Source organism: Dermacentor albipictus, chromosome 10, assembly GCF_038994185.2.
Source record: "Dermacentor albipictus isolate Rhodes 1998 colony chromosome 10, USDA_Dalb.pri_finalv2, whole genome shotgun sequence".
In the NCBI taxonomy this organism is placed as follows: Eukaryota; Metazoa; Arthropoda; class Arachnida; order Ixodida; family Ixodidae; genus Dermacentor; species Dermacentor albipictus.
Genome location: NC_091830.1, coordinates 62,585,744 through 62,605,910, shown reverse-complemented (window position 1 = coordinate 62,605,910; position 20,167 = coordinate 62,585,744). Strand labels below are relative to the sequence as shown.

The window sequence follows — 20,167 nt, the reverse complement described above, 5'->3', positions numbered from 1 at the left end:
TGGCGCCATCTATAGGCCATGAAAGTTGCGAATAGGTACATGTCTGGGTAGATGTTGTTGTAACGAGGGCTAAGTATTGGTGTGTAGCAGGCTGAAAGTTGTAGCCTGCGCTCGGGATAGTTTGTTGTGTGGGCCAGGGAAGGTTCTACGCTCTAAGTGGAAAGACTGCACGAGATCATTGTTGCGTGTCAGGCGATCACTACCGGGGGGGGAGGGGGGGGGAGAGGGGGGCTGGCAGCTTCCCCGTCTCCCGCGTGGTTAACTAGGCCTCGCGCTAGGGAGTGCGTAACCTCGTTGAGGCTGGGGAGGTGTGGGTGGACGGTGCCTACATGAGCTGGGAACCATACGAGTGTAACATGCTGGTCAGTTGAGCGGGGTGCTTGATCGGGCTCGGCTAACGATATAATTTGTGGATACCAGGCACCAGCGTCTGTCTGGTTTTCCTTCCCGCACAAGTTCAACATCTCTCTCTTCTTTCGCAGGGGTGCTCATAGACAGCTCGACAAACGCTCCTATGGCCGTTTGTCGAGTTCAGTTGCCAAGTTCTCCAAGTTCTCCTATGAACTTGGAGAACTTGGCACAAGTTCTCCAAGTTCGAGTGTAACATTTTTCCTTGAATTTTTCCGGAATAAAAGGAAGCGATGAATAAATTCCAGCACATTTCAAATGTAGCATAGTGGAGGTAGCGTCAGACCACACCTGCGCAAATAAAGATTAAGTGCAGGGGCACGACAACGGCATCCTTGGTAATAAAATTTAAATCATCACACAGAACACTGATTTCGCTCCCAAGAAAAAATGTATAGGTGCATGAATTCTACGGGTTTTGCTTGTGACAGGCATTTCCTGTGCCCAGTCGAAGAAAACTGCCTACATTAGTTACGCCACGAAGATGGCGACCATAACAAGTACGTGATCCGGAATTTTAGACAATCTCCTCGTAGCGGGTACGCGCCACCAGAGAAGAGGAAGCAAACCAAGCTCTGGACGATGGCTGCAGGTGGAAGGTACTAAACAGCTAATCTCGCTGCCAGCGTTCCGTGGCTGTTTTCGAGCAGTCTTACGAGTACGGCGCGGTGGTCTTCGCAAGAGTCTGGCTGCCGTAAGTATCACTTGCCGTTCGTACTTTAAGGTCATTCTTCTTCAGCAAGGTTTTTTTATCGCAGAAATAGAGAAGCCAGTGTAACGCTCCGTCATTAAATAATAGAGGCCACACGAGTATAACTCGCACCACGCAGGAGAGCACGCTGCAAGTCTGTCACGCTCTAACCGAAACAGAATACTATTATGGCTTGCATGTGTCCCATTGTACGCAAAATTGCTTGCTGCCGCACAACGTAAAGAGCGCTTCTGCAGGTAGCGCTAGCGATTTTCATAAGATATAGCAAGTTGGATAGGAATCATGGCAGCGACGTAGCGCTAATGCATAGGAAGCAACAGCAAGGTTCCCTGCAGCAATAAATCGTTATTGGCAGTATTATAGAGCGATTGACGTTTTTAGGGCACTTCATGCACTTACCGGGACGTTTCTGCGTCCCTATCCGTTTTCCTGCTCCACCAGATCATAAACGCTAATATGGCACTGCTATGTAGGTTGAGTTGAATTTCTGGAGATAAAATCATAATGTGAGGTATCAATTTTAGCGTATAAAAAATTATGCGTTGGACTTTGCGGGGTCGTGTCATTCTTCAAGTGACGCTCGCTCTGGCCGCATTTCACTGCGTCCCGACCTCGGCATTTGCCGGGAAATTTCTGGAATGTGCGGCCCGTCACCGTCACTCGCAGATGGCCACCTACACGTGCGACCTGTGCCGAACCCTCAGTTCCACTACGACTGCACCACACCTGCGCCACCTTCCCGCTGCACAGCAACTCATGCGGTTCGAAGCGGCGCGTGGCAACAACGGGGTGGGCGAAGTTGCCGCGTCCACCGAGGGGTCGGCCACAACTGAAGGCAGTGGAGACATAGCCTACGTCGGCGAGAACCTCCCAGCACCGAAGCCTCCGTTTGCCTACCTTTGTAGCGTATGCCAAGAGCTGGTCAGCTCAGAAAAACAAGAGAGTATTGGCGTAATAGTAAGTAACTTGACGATGATGACACTGCGCACCTATTTTTATTTAGCACGCACTCTTGGCGCGAAGTTGAAGCACTTAAGGCATAAAAATGCAAAAACCACATTAACGGAAACTGATTAGTAAAATGTTCGAAGTACCACCACATATGAGCTGCATGCTACTTAATGTGTAGTCTGAACATCTTAAAAGGCGTGGGAACAACACGAGAGGGCGCAGACGAGGACATCACACAAGCGCAGCCTTTTTTGCCACCGTCCTCGCCTCTGGCGCTGTTCCCATGGCTTCTCCTGTGAACCAACTTTAAGCCTTTTGTAGTTTAAACAATTCCATTCATTAGTGGGATAACGCTGTAGAAGTAAGGTGAATATCGATTGGCTCATTGGCTGGCTGGCTGGTTGGCTGGCTGACTGGCTGACCGGCTAGCTGGCTGGCTGGCTGGCTGGCTGGCTGGCTGGCTGGCTGGCTAGTTGGCCGCACTGGGCTCTGGGACTGTGCTACTCTGGACATAGGCTGTACGTGTTCCAACACTCGCCGTAGACAGCAGAGCAGAAGGCTAAACGGACAGCGGCCATTTTAAGCCTCGCTTCAATTCTCCCGAAGACGCCAAGGTAGACAGCTTCGCGAAGACAGCATCGATGTATCGACGTCAAAAACTATGCAGGCTACCTTCCTGTCCAAACAAGATGGCGCCTGAGCAGGACGCTTGGAAACTTGACGGGAACGTCGGTTGCGCACGAGAAAACATAAACACGCTTTCCTATGCCTTTAATGTTGGTCGCATTGTGTTTTTCGGGGGGTTCACAAGTGCAAAGACTCAAAGTACAGTAATAACGTAGGCTTTTCGCAACTTGTCGCCGCGAGGTGACGTCGCAGAAGCGTCTTTCATACTTTTTCCAGACGCTTGTCAAATTGTAAAATTCCGCCATACTCTCGGATTTGGTAATGGTTGCATTTTGAGCCTTTCAGGGAGGCCGTAGCGGCCTCCTCGACCATGCTCTCGGCTAATCAGAGCTGACAAACCGGCGAATTTGGCAATATGGCCCAATATGTCATTGTCCGGAATAGCACTCCAGTGTTCAACCGCATGTGTGACTGAGACTCGGACATCAGTTGTTTTTAACTATATATAGGTTTAAAGATATCGGCAGAAGTACACTTCTGCTGCATCAGGCATGTGTCAATCCATCTGGCATGCTTGGCCGATATTGGTGCTTTAGTTTGCGTCCTTCTTGGGCTTAGTCAGCAGCTGACAATGCCTGCCGCATGCGATCCAATCCATTTTTATTCTATGAATTTCCTTCTCATATGAGGGTTCTCTATGATTAGTTGACTTAGGTAAACGTACGTACCCCTTCACAGCTTTAGAGGCTGACTGGCGATCCTGAACTCTTGTTCCCTTGCCCGGCTATTTATCATTATCTTTATCTTCTGCATATTAATCTTAAACCCCACTCTTACACTCTCTCTGTTAAGGTCATCAATCATTTGTTGTAATTCGTCTGTAGTGTTGCTGAGTGGAACAATGTCATCGAAAAACCGAAGGTTGCCGTGATATTCGCCTTCGATCCTTACTCCTTAGCCTTCCCAGTTTAATAGCTTGAATACTTCTTCCGAAAACGCAGCGAAAAGCATTGGAGAGATTGTGTCTCCCTGTCTGACCCCTTTCTTTATAGGTATCTTCGTACTTTTCTTGTGTACAATTAACCTCTGTAAATCACCTCCAAGGTATTTACGTAAGCGATCTGTACTCCTTGATTGACGCGGAATTTATGGACAAACTGATCACCATGTACATTGGCGATACGCTTAGCACCCCCCTCCCGGAATATGACGGAGCCCCCAATGAGGAGCTCGACGCACCCATCACGGAGGCGGAGGTCAGGGCAGTAATATTGGGACTAAAAACCAAATCAGCCCCGGGCCCTGACGGGATAACAAACAAAATTCTAAGAAATCTGGACGATGCCTCCATCAGCGCTCTGACGGAGTACATGCAAGAAATTTGGACTAAAGGCCACTTGCCACGCCAATGGAAGATGGCAAACGTGATCCTAATTCCAAAGCCGGGCAAACCCCCTAAACTAGAACATCTAAGACCCATTTCCCTAACCTCATGCATGGGGAAATTGATGGAGCGCGTAGTCCAGACCAGACTGACGCACTTTATGGAGCAGAACGATCTGTGGCCGCACGAGATCATCGGCTTCCGACCGGGCTTGTGTACGCAGGACGTGATGCTCCGACTAAAACATGACATCATTGACTCACGTTCTAGAGACGCCAAGGTAATCCTCAGCCTGGACTTGACAAAGGCTTTTGATAATGTTAAACACGAAGCGATACTCCGCGGTCTCCAAGACATCGGGGTAGGCGCGCGAACATTCGACTATGTAAAGGACTTTCTGTCAGACAGAACTGCCTGCATGAAGTTCCAAGATATTGAATCTCCAACACTGAAATTAGGAAGCAGGGGCACGCCGCAAGGCTCAGTTCTTTCCCCGTTCCTCTTCAATGTGGCGATGAGGGGCCTCCCCGAAGCTCTGAGAAACATACAGGGACTAAATTTCAGTATTTATGCGGATGACATCACCCTCTGGACCAATCAGGGGAGCGATGCTAGCATCGAGGAGCGCCTGCAGGCGGCGGCGGATACTGTCGTGCACTATGCTGCCGGTAGGGGTCTGTCGTGCTCACCGCAAAAATCGGAGTTATTCGTCTACAACCCAAAGTCGCTCCGGTGCAAGCGTAGCTGGGAATTTGACATTAAAATAGAGGGGAAACCAGTCCCAAAGGTTAACCAAATCAGAATCCTAGGACTTTTCATACAGGAAAACGGATATAATGATGGGACAATCAAAAATCTAGAGGGCTTTGCCACGCAAGCACTTGGCATATTTAGAAGGGTCGCGCTGAAAGGACGAGGCCTGAAGGAAAGAAGCTTGCTTAAACTAACCCAAGCATACGTAATAAGCCGCGTGTGCTATGCCACGCCTTTCTTAAACATCAGGTCAGAGGAGAGGAGGAAACTCGACTCGCTCATTCGACGGTGCATAAAGAGGGCCTTAGGCTTACCAATTACCACCTCCACAGAAAAGCTCCTCTCTATGGGAGTGCACAATACCTGGGACGAAATAGCGGAGGCTGTCAGAATTTCGCAGCTTGAAAGATTAAGCCGAACGACCACGGGCAGAGCTATTCTCGATATGGTAGGCCTGCAAACAGACAGGGGACTACGAGGCAAGACAAACATCCCGCTGGACTGCCGAGAAAATATAATCATTCCTCCCCTCCCTCGTAACATGCATCCCATATTCCACACGGAGAGGAGGGAAAAAAGAGCAGAAGCACTAATCAAACGCTTTGATTCAATGAACAGCAAGTCAGTTGCGTACGTGGACGCGGCAAGTGGCAAGTCGGGTGCGGCGGTCGCCTCGGTGGTCGACGGCCGAGGTGCCCCCGTATCGGCCGCCACCATTAGAAGCCGCAACTCGGAAACGGCTGAAGAAGTTGCGATAGCGCTCGCTTGCGTGGGAACGGAAGCAAATTTCATAATTAGCGATAGCAAAACGGCCATCTGGAATTTTGGAAAGGGCAGGATTTCGCCCGAAGCGGCAAGGGTTCTGGCCAGTAGACGGCTGAACAGAAAAATTAGCCTAATTTGGACCCCTGCACACACGTCCGTTCCTGGCAACGAGGCGGCCCACGAGTTAGCCCGAGCTCTCTACTTCCGGGTGGCTGTGGAACCGCCCGACTGCCGGAACATGGACGAGCGTGTGCAAAATTATACGGAGATTGTCGAAAATTATCGGCTACGCAGGAGACTGGTGCCACCACCGGATAAAAGTCTAAACAATAGAGAGGCAGTCGCATGGCGGCGCCTGCAAGCTGGGAACTTCGTAAACCCGGTCTGGGCATACCATGTTATGCATGACAGAGAAACCGATAAGTGCAAACACTGTGGGGCGAGAGGGACCCTCGATCACATAATCTGGGAATGCGCTAGCTCACCAGGGGCTAAAGCAAACATAAATTGTAGAGAGGCCTGGGAAGCCCTGCTGCGGAGCGAGGACCCTACTCCACAGCAACACGCCATCCGCCTGGCGGAAGAAGCCGCGAAGAGTCAAGACCTCTTTGCTTGCTTCTAATCGCGGAGGTTCCGGCCCCCGTCCCCAAGGCCTGTGTGCCGGGGACGGGGAGTAGGGGCCTCCTTATCCGGCGGCACAATAAAGTTGCTATCATCATCATCATCTCCTTGATTGCGTAATGTCTCTAAGACTGCTGGTATCTCTACTAAATCAAATACCTTTTCGGAATCCATGAAAGCCAAATAGGGAGACTTATTGTACTGTGCGGATTTCTCGATTACCTGAATAACGAGATGGATGTGATCCATTGTAGAGTATCCCTTTTTGAAGCCAGCTTGTTCCCTTGGTTGACTAAAGTCCAGTGTTGCCCTTGTTCTATATATAAGTGGCGCAGATAAACAAGAAAAAATTTGCGCTATACACGCCGCTGCGCAATTTCCTTGCTCACACAGTGCAAGCTATGGCGCTTCATAAACCTCAATAGCAACATCGCTCAATATAAAATCCGAGAAAAATATTTTTGCAGCGGTAGGTGGTCACCATGCCATACGCGCGCAAATATTCATGTGCAGACTTTCGCACAGGATGAAGCTGTCGTGCAAAGAAGAGAAGCAGATGACTCAGCAGTAGCGCCGCCGCCGCCACTCTGGTCTTCATTATCGGCTGCCCCGTCTGCAGCAATGCCGAGTCAGGACATGAGGACGCTGCCAGGTGGCGAACGGATCCCTCGCGATGCGGATTGCGCTGACAACGTTGCCGATAGCGAGGCGACGGAAGTGGACGGATCGCAATCCGACTGGCAGTCCATGAGCGCGCATCGGGGTTTCCAGCAGACGCAGCTGAAGTCTGGATACGGAAACTTGGCATCGCCGATTCCAGGAGTAGCGGATGACGCGAGAGCTGCGGCCGCCAGTGAGCTGGTGAGCGACGAAGTCCCGCAGACGTGCGATTTCACGGCGAAGCTGTATACCTCTACCGTCCAAGGAAATGTTCGTGTCGTTGTAAGCAAAACTCCCCATACGCGGGTCAACCAGCGGCGGAGCTGATGCAGACGTTAGGCACACCCCATACGTGAGCCGATCCCGAAGATAATGCAATGCCGGCTCGACCAGCGGCGGAGGTTAAGAAGGCGTTGAGCACTCCCCATACGTGGGCCGATTCCGAAGATAGTGCAATGCCGGGCCGACCCGCGGCGGAGGTGAAGCAGGCGTTAAGAACTCCCATACGTGGGCCGATCCCGAAGATAGTGCAATGCCGGGCCGACCCGCGGCGGAGGTGAAGCAGGCGTTAAGAACTCCCCATACGTAGGCCTATCGCAAAGATAGTCCAATGCCGGGCTGACCCGCTGCGGAGGTACAGTTTGCCATTAAGGGGCCCACGTACACAGCTTCGCTGGTCATCCTTCTTCGCAGAGTGGTAGGGCACCGAGATTTTTTTTTTCTCTCCTAAAATCGCAAGAAATTAGATTACGTGATTACCTCTGCTTTGTCATTATGCAAATTTCGAATAAAGATCGCATTTCATGGTTCGCGCTGTTCAGTATAGAACTTGATGCTGCTACTTACCTGTTTTGCACAGGGAAAAAAAAAACATTGCGAATTCCCCTTTCTGTACGCCTCGCGGATGCACCCCGGAACGAATAATGGAAACCGATCTCTAAAGCCCTGCCCTGCCGTATTGCAGACGCCGGAAGTGACATAGCCGCCATGCGTTAAGCATTATTCCCTACTTCCCTCCTCTCTTTGTCACAATTTTAAGGTGAAGACCCACGTTTACTTATACATTCTTTGAATTAGCACGGAAAACGACACCAACACAGTATTTTGTATGTGAAACAGCTGTAAGTTCGGTGGGCCGCAATGTTGCTGCTGGAAACATCTCCGCGTGGTCCTTCCGGCAAATATTTAAAACAATCTAGAAATTCGCCGCGTGCCCGCTGTTGATATAGCTCTATTTACGGTCCGCTCTTTTGGCTCCTCTGGGGGCGTTTTCGACTGCCTAGAATTTGTTCCCCCGCACGGAAGGGGCCAGCAGAACAAAAAGAAAGTACTTAAAAGACGAAGAAAGACACAAGTGCGACGACTAAGGAATTTTTTCGATTATGGTGTCCAACTAAGTTCGGGAAGAACACGTGCCTTTTGTGTTGTGACCGTAAAAAGAAATCTAAAGGCAGAAAAAAGGAAGAGAAGACAACAAACTAAAGGAGGAGAAAATTTACACATAAGCACATCGTCGTCTAATCACCTTGTCGGCGTTTTCAATTTATTTAATCATTTATTTAACGTTCTTGCAGTACTATCAGTGTATAAATACATCACAGAGAGGAGGGACATACATAACAAAAAGGGAACAGAAAGAAATAACAGAAAAAGAAAAGGCATAATACGGAAAACGTTACACATTTCAAGTGAAAAATTAAAGTACACACAAAAAAATAATTGTGTAGTATCCCTGTAGCAACGCATGATAGCGCATTTTTAAAACAACTTTGGTCACTTAAGTACGTTATGGAGGAGCCAGGTAAGTGATTCCAGCTCCTTGCGGTTCCGGGAACGAATGCTTGTGGGCCTACAACTGTTGAAAAATATGGTATGCTAACCTTATGGCGATGATAAAGCCACTGTGAGCGAAATTGTGCAGCAAGTATAAACAAGGAACGAAGGGCCCGCAAACCACTAGAAGACCGTCTGGCTAACACGTAAGCCGCATCATCACCTCCCACCTGGGCATATGCGGCAGACGAGCCTTTCGTGTCCGTAAAGTCTCCACTACCCGAATCGGCGCTGTGAATGCATTCATAGCAGGATGCTCCCGCCAGATTTATGGTAGACGCTTCCGGTGTCGCTGCTACGAGCAATTCTATGGCGGTTCAGTGATGGCACCTGGAAGCCCCTTAGATGTTTCTTGAAGAGACTGTCTGGCCTTGAGACGAGCTACACTGTTCTCGGTCGAGTGCTCCTTGCAGCTTGCCTATAGTCTTCTAGGCCAAGCTTTCCCAAATGGGTTCGCTTCAACCCTGTTCACAGACAATAAACCACTTACCTGTGTGCTAAGCTCTCAACAAATGAAGCACTCGCCATGGAAGACCTGGTAGTTGGCTTACCTTGCTGACTTTTCGATACAAGTTGAGCAAATCGGAGGCGCGATGAACATCCCGACAGATTACTGAGTCTCGCAGAAGGAAGGAAAGCTAACCGGTGATGCAAGAACAACTTGTATCAGCACAGGTCGGCAACAAAGAACTTCTGTTGAACAAAATAACCCCTTGGGTTTGTTGGTTGAACACAGTAGGAGGCTACAGGGCGGGTACCGACTGAGACAAAGGAGGCGCACAAAGTACACAGATGCAGCACTGACTCTCAACAAAAATGTTTATTTTGTCGGTGTTCCGCTAGTTTTATAGCGAGCACTTAGAAAAATAAACCAGAAGTTCACACATGCGCACAGAACCTGCTCATAACGCTATCGCACCTTGGCATTTAAATCTAGGAAGGTCAGCTCTTTTTCACACAACGCTATCGATGGACAACTAACACATATATTTCTCGCACGTGAAATTGTAGCAGCCCCGATAATTTCGCTTGTAAGACATGATTTCCGCCTAGACACAATATTACATTTATCGAAGACAGGCTTACATCCACAGTCATGAAGTGCACGCCTAGATAACCTTGAATTGTGTTGTTAACATTGTTGTGGTGTTTCCTAAGCCGATCGTTCATGCGTCGGCTAGTTTGCCCGATGTAGACTTTACTACATGAGATAGTTATCTCATATACTACCCACTGGGCGCATTGTGTGAAGCGCTGTCTCTGATTAGTTTTCCTGTGGGCCTTCTCTTGGAAGACAGCACAAAGTTTGCTTACTCAGTGACACCACTTTTTTATACGCGAAAACAACGTCATCATTTTCACTCCGGCCAAGCTTCTTAAGGTAGGGTGAAATTGCATGAAAATATGGAATAATCGCCTTCTTTGCGTTATCACGATTTTCCACTTCTGTCAACTGTGTCAGTGCGTGACCGGCTCTTTTTACTTTCTTAAGTACGCCTTGCGCGACGCGCAACTTGCAGACAGACATAAGACATATCTAGCTTTACTGAGGCGGTATACCTACGACCGAAAGCTTTATTGCGTCTTGTGGACACAGAACTTCTTGAAAGGATTTGTAAGGCAGGATACTACATGTCGACAATTTTTTTAGTTTTTTAGCTTACGTGCGACATCTTCCATAGTTTCTGTTTTAAAGGTATCCCCCTGCCCAGTACAAGCACGACCAGCCGAGGCCTGTTACGCCGCTCTCACTCCGGCGAGGAATATGTGACCATAAAGTGAGCGTTTCCTAAATGTGCACATAGACGTAGTCGGACCACTTCCACTCTTCATAGCCAGCCCACAGTTATCACTTCGCAAGCGTCTGTCGCTCCACGAGTCACCTAGACGCAGCACCCATCAGCAACATCATGGCAAATCCCATTGCTAAAGCCTTCGTCAACACCTGGGTACCACGATTAGGAGTTCCAAAGAAAATGGCGATAGACCGAGGCATACACTTTCGAACCTCCATTCTTCCGTCATGTTTCAAGTCTCCTGGGCATCCATTATCAGCGCACGACAGCCTACTATCCACAACCAGTGGAGCGTTTTTATCATCATCATCAGCCTGGTCACGCCCACTGCAGGGAAAAGGCCTCTCCCACACTTCTCCAACCACCCAGGTCATGTGCCAGTTGCGGCCATGTTGTCCCGCAAACTTCTTAATCTCATCCGCCCCCCTAACTTTCTGCCGCCCCCTGCTGCGCTTCCCTTGGAATCCAGTCCATAACCCATAATGACCATCAGTAATCTTCCCTCCTCATTACATGCCCTGCCCACACCCATTTTTATGCGAAGCATATTACGAGAGCTCAACCCAGCTCCTCAGGCGCGGCGGTGTCGCCTTCAATACCACGTGACACCGTGACGTCACGACACAGGAGAAACGGGGCTCCAACTCGCGCCGTCGCTCGCGGCGTCGCGGCGGTATATAAGCAGCTGCGCTTACCTCTGCTAGACACTCACGAGGTGAGATGCCTCCTGGAGACAGAGCTGCTCGTTGGAATGAGAAGCGAAGGTTGCGGCGTGCTACAGAGACTAATTTTCTAGGTGGCTTTGGCTCAACTCTTGCAAGATGGGCTGGGTGGGAATCGAACCAGGGTCTCTGGAGTGTGAGACGGAGACGCTACCACTGAGCCCAAGTACGATGCTTCAAAGCGGTACAAAAGCGCCTCTAGTGAATGCGGTGTTGCCTTAGAAACGAGCTGTTTCTCTGGGCTCAGGCGTGCGTCGCTTGCTCAGGCGCACATTTCGTTGCCGCGCCGAACGCTGCGTTGCTCGACGCTCACCGCGTCCAATGCGGGGCGCGTAGTCGCTGCGCCGTAGCCCATTGTCTTACACCCCTTGGCGGGTCGACGGGAACGCTGTCGCGTTCCACTCTTGAAGGCGAAGCAGAGTAACCCATGAGTTGTTTCTTCGTCTAGCCGAACCAAATATAGCCAAGCAACAGCAGTTCACCAGGCTAAACAGTGGTTCAACAACTAAAATAAAGGCTAGTATGCTTCGCATCCTGGGCTTAACCTTAGCTAAGCCACAGCCTTTTTTTTCTTTATTTCAACTAAGATGTCATTAACACGCGTTTGTTCCCTCACCCAATCTGCTCTCTTCTTATCCTCCTTAACGTTACACCCATCATTCTTCTTTCCACATCTCGTTGCGTCGTCCTCAATTTAAGTAGAATCCTTTTCGTAAGCCTCCAGGTTTCTGCTCCGTCGGTGAGTACTGGTAAGACACAGCTGTTTTACACTTTTCTCTTGGGGGATAATGGCAACCTGCTGTTCATGATCTGAGAATGCCTACTAGGCGCACCCCAGCCCATTCTTATTCTTCTGATTATTTCAGTCTCATGATCCGGATCCGCGGTCACTACCTGCCCTAAGTAAGTGTATTCCCTTACCACTTCCAGTGCCTCGCTGCCTATCGTAAACTGCTGTTCTCTTCCGAGAGTGTTAAACATTAGTTTTCTGCAGATTAATTTTTAGACCGGCCCTTCTGCTTTGCCTGTCCCGATCAGTGAGCATGCATTGCAATTGGTCTCCTGAGTTACTAAGCAAGGCAATATCATCACCGAAACGCAAGTTACTAAGGTATTCTCCACTAACTCTTATCCCCAGTTCTTCCCAATCCAGGTCTCTGAATACCTCCTGCAACACGCTGTGAATAGCATTGGATAGATCTTCCTGCCTGACGCCATTCTTGGGATTTTATTGCTTTTTTATGGAGGACTACGGTGGCTGTGGAGCCGCTATAGATATCTTTCAGTATTTTTACATACGGCTCGTCTACACCCTGATTCCGTAATGCCTCCATGACTGCTGAGGTTTCGACAGAATCAAACGCTTTCTCGTAATCAATGAAAGCTATATATAAGGGTTGGTTATATTCCGCACATTTCTCTATCACGTGACTGATAGTTTCAATATGGTCTATTGTTGAGTAGCCTTTCGGAATCCTGCCTGGTCCTTTGGTTGACAGAAGTCTAAGGTGTTGTTGATTCTATTTACAATTACCTTAGTAAATACTTCGCAGGCAACGGACAGTCAGCTGATCGGTCTATAATTCTTCAAGTCTTTGACGTCCCCTTTCTTATGGATTAAGATTATGTTAGCGTTCTTCCAAGATTCCGGTACCCTCGAGGTCAAGAGGGATTGCGTATACATGGTGGTCAGTCTTTCTAGGACCATCTGCCCACCATCCTTCAACAATTCTGCTGTTAGCTGATCCTCCCCAGCTGCCTTCCCCCTTTGCATAGCTACCAAGGCTTTCTTTACTTCTTCCGGCGTTACCTGTGGGATTTCGAATTCCTCTAGGCTATTCTCTCTTCCAATATCGTCGTGGGTGCCACCGGTACTGTATAAATCTCTATAGAACTCCTCAGCCACTTGAACTATCTCATCCATGTTAGTAACGATATTGCCGGCTTTGTCTCTTAACGCACACATTTCATTCTTGCCTATTCCTAGTTTCTTCTTCACTGTTTTTAGGCTTCCTCCGTTCCTGAGAGCCTGTTCAATTCTATCCATATTATAGTTCCTGATGTCCGCTGTTTTACGCTTGTTGATTAACTTCGAAAGTTCTGCCAGTTCTATTGTAGATGTAGTGTTAAAGGCTTTCATACAATGGCGTTTCTTAATCAGATCTTTCGTCTCCTGCGATAGCTTACCGGTATCCTCTCTAACGAAGTTACCACCGAATTCTATTGCACACTCCTTAATGATGCCCATAAGAGTGTCGTTCATTGCTTCAGCACTAAGGTACTCTTCCCGAGTTAAAAGCGAATGCCTGCTCTTTAGCTTGATCCGGAATTCCTGTATTTTCCCTCTTACCGCCAACTCATTGATCGGCTTCTTATGTACCAGTTTCTCCCATTCCCTCCTAAAGCCTAGGCTAATTCGAGATCTTACCACCCTATGGTCACTGCAGCGCACCTTGCCTAGCACGTCCACATCTTGTATGATGCCAGGGTTAGCGCAGAGTATGAAGTCTATTTCATTTCTCGCCTCGCCATTTGGGCTCCTACACGCCCGCTTTCGGTTATCCCGCTTGTGGAAGAAGTTATTCATTACCTTCTTGCGTTTTCACAGCCAGCTGAAAGCCGCTCTGATAGTCTGTGGTGATCCTCAGCAGTGAATCGACGCCTCGCCACTTGGCCTCCTCACTATACGCCATACCTTCAAAGCAGACTTCCAGTGCGACGCGACACGGCTATGTTATGGAACTTCCATTCGACTACCCGCTGATTTCATCGCGCAGCAGCCCCAAAGCAAACCCGGCCAGCTCCATCTTATCTCCATCTTATCTGAAGCGACTGCACGGCTTTGTCAAGGCTACCCGAACGGCGGCACAGCGGCACAAGTCAACACAAAACCCATTTCTCTTCGAGTACCAGCAAACTGGCACTCATGTTTTCTTTCGAATAGACGCAGTTCGCAAGTCACTCCAACCACTGCACACGGGCCCTCACTTGACGATGGACAGGCAAGATAACATTTCACAATTCGTGCTGGTGCCAGAGAAGAGAACGTGCCAATAAACAGGCTCAAGCCCGTCTTCGTCCAAGCTCCCGTGGCCGGTGCTGTAATATCCGTCTCACCCTACCCTCCTCCGACTGCCCGAAGCCACCATCATCAGAACTGAAACACACATGCTGGGCTTCTTTCCACCGAAGGCTCTGTAGCGGAGCCGATAACCGACGACGACGAAGTGCGACAGGACAGAGCGAGCCGAGCGAGCGCGTGCGCTCGTGAGCAAAAAATAAAGTAGTTCAGCTTGCAAGCGCTCTCTTCGCTTCATGGTGATTCGCCGGCGTAGGCACGCATGTTGCCGTTTAGGAGCACTTGCCGCTGCTTTCTCGGCCTGCCACTGACTACGGAAGTAGGTATGGCGCTTTAGGTGCCTGCATGCGCCCTCAGTATAGTGGTTAAGCCAAGATGCGAATGATTGACAGCGTAGATAAACTTTTGTAGGTTCGTTCTTTGGGCTTCAAAAGTTCGTGTTGGTTAGCGTATATTTAGCCCAGAAGTTACCCGCCTTCTTGCACATGACTTTGATCGCAAAAAGATATTCTAAGACTGTGTGACTTAGTCTTATTTCATAAATTTTGGAACATGTACTGTCGAGAAGAGAAAGAGTTCAATGTATATCATGAACAGTATTCCCATAGTGTCGTTGTCCAAGTGCCGCTAGAATTAGCGACACCCATACAATGTAATGTGCCGCAGCTGATTTATTTGATAAGTTTATTCATAAGATAAATTAGGCGCGAACGCAAAACGCTCCATTGTTCAACCACAAAAAAGCAAGTCTATTGCTGAGCGCGGGGCAGCGTTGATGTTAAATATGGATTGTGACCATTTTTTGTCGAACAGTTTCAACAAATTTCGTCTGCAAATTTTCTCGTCTGCTTCCATTTCGCAGCCGAGTCTGGTGGAGCAAGCCTTCTGCTACCAAGAAAACGAAGCGGACAAGGACTTGATGGAGACCCCGCAGTGTCAGCTTCTGAATCGAGACGACCAGGATGACCGCTCACGACGGCGGAGTCAACCTGGACGGCATAAGTCTCAAGAACTGTCCTTTGAGAACGCAGGCAACGCCTTTGCAGAAGGACCAGTCTGCCATGAGGAAAAGATGGACTACCAGGAGACAAAGGAGGGGCATCTGGTCAGTCCAAAGAGGGACGCAGGCGATTACTTCGGAGACCCGGCGCCAAGGATGTCAAGACTGACAACACTGCTGGCGGCGCAATGTGCTTGCAAACTTCTGGTAGGTTTCTGCTTCAGTCTTTGCCTGTTTCCCTCGGGCGTTATGTAACACTCAGGGCAATTTCTAGTTCCTAAAGTATGCTTCGAGTCTTGAAGGACCAGCGCCTCTCTTCAGACACTCGCAGCTCGTAACGAATGCAACGTTGAGAATATGGACCCCACACTGACGTAAAGAGTTTCATCGAAGGCGCCACCGTTTGTGTGGAACTTAATATGCAAAGATACTAAGGAGCTACAGTTGCCACTGTGATTTCGGTCTCAAGGGAGTTCACTTGTAGTGTTAGTGCGAACGTCATGTGTGCGCGTGTGTGCGGGGGAGGGGGGGGGGGGGCCAGTGCGCGCACTTCGCTCTCCCAAAGCAACCCTCTTTTTTTTTACTTTGCATATGACAGGGAAAGAGAACTCAACAAGAGCTGCTCGATGAAGAAAGCCCCTGCCCCATTGCTCCCAAAGCGGCGATCACCACAAAATCATCGGGACAGCATCAGCTCTGCGAGGCTTCCGAGCAACCAGCATTTTCTGACGCCGGCCGCTGCTGGAGACCATCCACAGAACAGGCACAGAACGACGTCCTCCACGACGACTCGGACGACACCTTGGGACCCTTGATGTCGAAGCTCGCAGACTTGACGATCGATGCACAGTGCACGAAACGGTGGCACGTCTTCCCTAAGTATGAAGAGCTACGCGCAGACGGCACTAACGTCTTGGAGCCGGTGGCGCGCAAACTGGAAGACATGAAAATGAGCCCATAGCTTAGCGAAAGGCCAACTATGCCATTGGACATGAGCAGAAAGTCACCGATAGGTCTGATCCGGTGCAGTAGACACATCGGAAGTCTGGGAGGACTGTGCGCATCGAAACGAGACTTTTCGCTGACTAAGTGATGAACGTTAATGATGTTGAGCGCCTTGACAGATAATGGTAGTGCTCGCAATTGCTTCTGCGGACGCTGCGCTGCTACTAATCCCGTCTTCGTGGAGACGATCTGATTCCACGTAGCTCATTTCTAAACTTTTAGTCACAAATATAGATATAATTCTAAAATCTATCCAGCTATATATCCAGTTACTGCTGGCTTGAGAAAGAAAGCTAAAAGAATATTTTAAATTCTACCAAGCACAAATAAAATGTTTGCTCCTGCTAATTTCTCTTGCCTTTTATCAACAGAGTGCGTTTTCTTATAAATTGACCAACAATCCTGTAATTTCGCGTATATTTCATGCTAGCGTACTTGCCTGGGTACATCTGCGTACCTAGGGCTCTTTTTTTCTTCAGTGGCCATCTGCACCAGCCCTTAATAAAAAAAAAGTCCGGCAGCTTATTACACTCCTGTAACACGTGAAGGCGAAAGCCTGCTGCACACATGGTAATGTGCCGTCTCGCATCGTCGCATTGGTTCTTTCGCTGTTAGCATTCCTCGGCTCATTTTCGACCCTTAGCTGCGGCTTCGCGCGCTCGTATTGCGGGGTCAGACTCGCGCCAACGACGTTTCTCTTCGACATTACGTTGCATCCGCTCAGCAGGGGATTGAAACGTATGCTGCTCTGTGTGTTGTACGGGTGACTTCAATCGGACAGGAAAATATTCCTGCGGCGCCGCAGCCATCCAAAGACAAGACGCCTGTCGCTACCCAGTCCAGCGTGTTCGCCAGTCTGAGTCATGGGGTGAACGTCAAGGCAGGCGACGACATGGTGACAGTGCTCACCAAGCTTGCCGCAATGCAAGCGCCGCCGCAAGGCAGCAGGTCACGTGCCAAGTCACGCGCCAAACGTCGGTCGTCACAAGGAAAACGGCTGTTGACTGTCTGCAGCGCGTGCGGTAGTCTGGCAACATCGGAAAACGCTTGCAAACACCACATGTTCGTAAGACCTTTCAAGGCTTACTACCATATATATGTTGAACGAGTAGAGTACAAATATTCATTTTCGATTTAAATAACGCCGATAATTAGAGCACCCGTGGTTCGTGGCTTCAATTAGATGTTCAAGAAAAATAAAGTTGCTGTAATTTGCTCTAAAGAGGGCACGTCTCCAAGGTTCGCTTCAGTCTGGCGCCTTAGCGTCTCCAAATATATATGCCGTCACTACTACCTGCTTTGTATTGCGCTACGTACGTCCGCGTTCTGTCCTTCACGTTCATCTGTGTAACACTAAGAGTAATATAATCATGATCATGAGTTCGGAAGTTGCCTCTCTAGTTATAACACTGACACTCCGCGAAAGTAAAGTTGAATGAAAAGAGAGAAAACTTGGAATGGGAAGACAGGACAGGCATTTTTCCTGTCATCTTCCGAATGCTTTGTATAGAATACAAGTTCGCTTTTCTTTGCTGACGCCGTACGGGTTTGGCGTACCTGGTATCTGGCTATGTATGTAAGCTGTTAACCCTATAAATTCCGGCAAAAATTAAAAAGAACATGACATCTTCTCTTGCGAAGCTCTATATAAAATGTCTTCCAGATTCGAAATATATATATGACATGGAGGTAGTAAATTCCCAATTTGTACCTAAAAACAGCCAATTTTAAAACCAGGAGGCACAGGCGGAAGGCTCCATCCATATAGCCTCGTTCACTACCACACCGTATCAAAACTATCGTCGCAGTCGGCGACATCATAGTCGCTGGATGTGTCTATAGCAGCGAAAACACTGCCATCACTGTCCCTACTTTTTTTTTATGCAAAGGCAACTCATAATCACAACTTGACTCGATCAAATGAAAGCCGGCGCTTTCTCGACGGGCCCATCAGTACGCCACTGGAAGCCACAATTTTTTTAATCTGTACCGCACGAACATAGATAAAGGTAGAATCATTAAAAAAGCAAGTTTTCCGTGACTCTAGACGAAAGCGAGTTCACTAGATAAATTGTTTTATCCGGAGACCACATGTATGCCCCATAGCGTCCAAAAAGAGAACTCGCCAAAGCGTCAAAAATGAATTGTACCAATCAGCCCGCCCGTCACTGGCACTTAAAGAGCAGCGCCCAAAAACGTGGATGAGACAGACCGGTCCTCGGCACCAATTGCAAAAAAAAAAAATGAAACTGAGGGAAACTCACCCACGGCATATAAATGGTTAACAAAAGGGGGCAATCTCGTCACCTTAGACTACCGTAGGAAATAGAAGAACCTAACTAAATGTAGGTATCAACGAGACAAGCAAGAATTAGTCACACAGTACACGTAAAATTACCGGTACGGGCGCAGTCAGCGTCAATGTAGTCGAAATTTAACCACGTTGCACCATATAGGCTTTATATTGTCACCGCACAGCAGTGTCGGTGTGGGTCGAACAGCACCGTCCGTTGCTGGTGGTCCGTTAAAACTTTAAATTCCCTGCCATAGAGATACTTCTGGAATTTTTTCACTCCAAAGACGATGCTGGGTGGCTCTTTTTCTATTTGTCCGTAGTTACGCTCAGACCCTGACAGCTATCTTGACGCGAAAGCAACAGGCCAGTAACTACATACGACAGTATGTCTCCTAAGACATACTCGGAAGTCCTTTCAACGGAACAGCTGATGCTTTGTAGACACCTTGTGACACGGTAGCGCCTTCGATATTGGCGTAGGTCGTAACGACACAGCTTCTAATTAATCTCCTACGCTTGAGTACAAAAAAAGTCAATCGCCATGATGTCATCAGCATAGTCGTGTTGTAATCACACACACATATTAGCGTCACACACTCAACAGCTTGCCTTGCACAAACGTTCTAGTTCACTTAGTAACTTTCAGCCCAACACCAAACGATGCTGGATCGCCAGCTATAGACGTGTGAAATGCATTGCATATGATTTGTACGGTTCAAGGGGTTTGCATAATTGTTGTAAAGTTCCGCTAAAGAAATTAAAGGTCCTTGCTCTTTTATAACTCGCGTTACTTTATCTGCAAATCTAATTAATGTATTACTACTAACAAAATTGTATTTTCAACCAGTTGGGTTGAAATTTTTTAGTTAAAGCTAACCCTGATGTCGCTGTACTTAAAGACCTCTGCAACTAATGTCGCCTATGCAGATGCATTCAATGTCCTGCAAAGAATGATGCATTCAGTAGAAGGATCGACATTTGGGCGAGTTGGTACTGGTTGAACATCTTGAAGGGGCAGCGCAGTAACACGAAGACAGAAGGCAGGAACACACAGGACAGCGCTGACCTGTGTGTCAGCGCTGTCCTGTCCTGTCCTGTCCTATAGCGCTGTCCTGTGTGTTCCTGCCTTCTGTCTTCGTCTTACTGCGCTGCCCCTTCAAGATGATGCATTCATTTCAATGGCTCTGTGCCTTGCATGGATCAACTGCAGAGCGCCAAACACTAGAAGAAACTGACGCCTCTGAGTCAAACCGACCCGTCCTGTTTGGGATTCCAAAGGAGTGGCTGCTGTCAAAGGAGGCTTTATATCGAGGCACCCGCTGCTGTCTGCGTGCAAGCTGTGCAATGTTTCCATGAACCGTGAAGCTGCCCTGACGGCCGACAATAAGGTGTGTCATGTGAAGCTTGCACTACTGGTCCTGAGATTCATGGCACTCGCCACGGCGGCTTAGTGGCTGCGGCAATGCGTTGCTGAGCTCGAGGTCGTGCGTGTTCGAGCTCGACTGCGGCGGCTGCATTCCAATGGAGGTGAAATGCAAACATGCTCGCGTACTTA

General features: G+C 48.7%; 1 protein-coding gene across 3 annotated transcripts; it reads left to right on the top strand.

The window, feature by feature from the left end:
- Positions 1–928: 928 nt before the first annotated feature.
- LOC135917631 (uncharacterized) lies at positions 929–16,664 on the top strand. Of its 3 annotated transcripts, none has more exons than XM_065451198.2 (5): positions 929–1,102; positions 1,787–2,077; positions 6,735–7,082; positions 15,174–15,518; positions 15,910–16,664. In XM_065451198.2, exons 2-5 carry the CDS (start codon positions 1,787–1,789, stop codon positions 16,270–16,272), a joined length of 1,347 nt encoding a protein of 448 aa, XP_065307270.1. In that variant the 5' UTR covers positions 929–1,102; the 3' UTR covers positions 16,273–16,664. The 3 variants fall into 3 exon arrangements, with proteins under 3 accessions (XP_065307270.1, XP_065307271.1, XP_065307272.1); XM_065451199.2 differs by having other exon boundaries at positions 931–1,102; positions 6,747–7,082; XM_065451200.2 differs by lacking the exon at positions 6,735–7,082 and having other exon boundaries at positions 936–1,102.
- The last annotated feature ends 3,503 nt before the right edge of the window (positions 16,665–20,167 follow it).

Bases quoted from the DNA above. Each gene is read 5' to 3' on its own strand.
- LOC135917631 (XM_065451198.2), top strand. From the start codon at position 1,787: ATGGCCACCTACACGTGCGACCTGTGCCGAACCCTCAGTTCCACTACG. The intron at 7,083-15,173 runs GTGAGCGACGAA...TCCATTTCGCAG, and splicing joins CTGCGGCCGCCAGTGAGCTG to CCGAGTCTGGTGGAGCAAGC. The intron at 15,519-15,909 runs GTAGGTTTCTGC...TGCATATGACAG, and splicing joins AATGTGCTTGCAAACTTCTG to GGAAAGAGAACTCAACAAGA.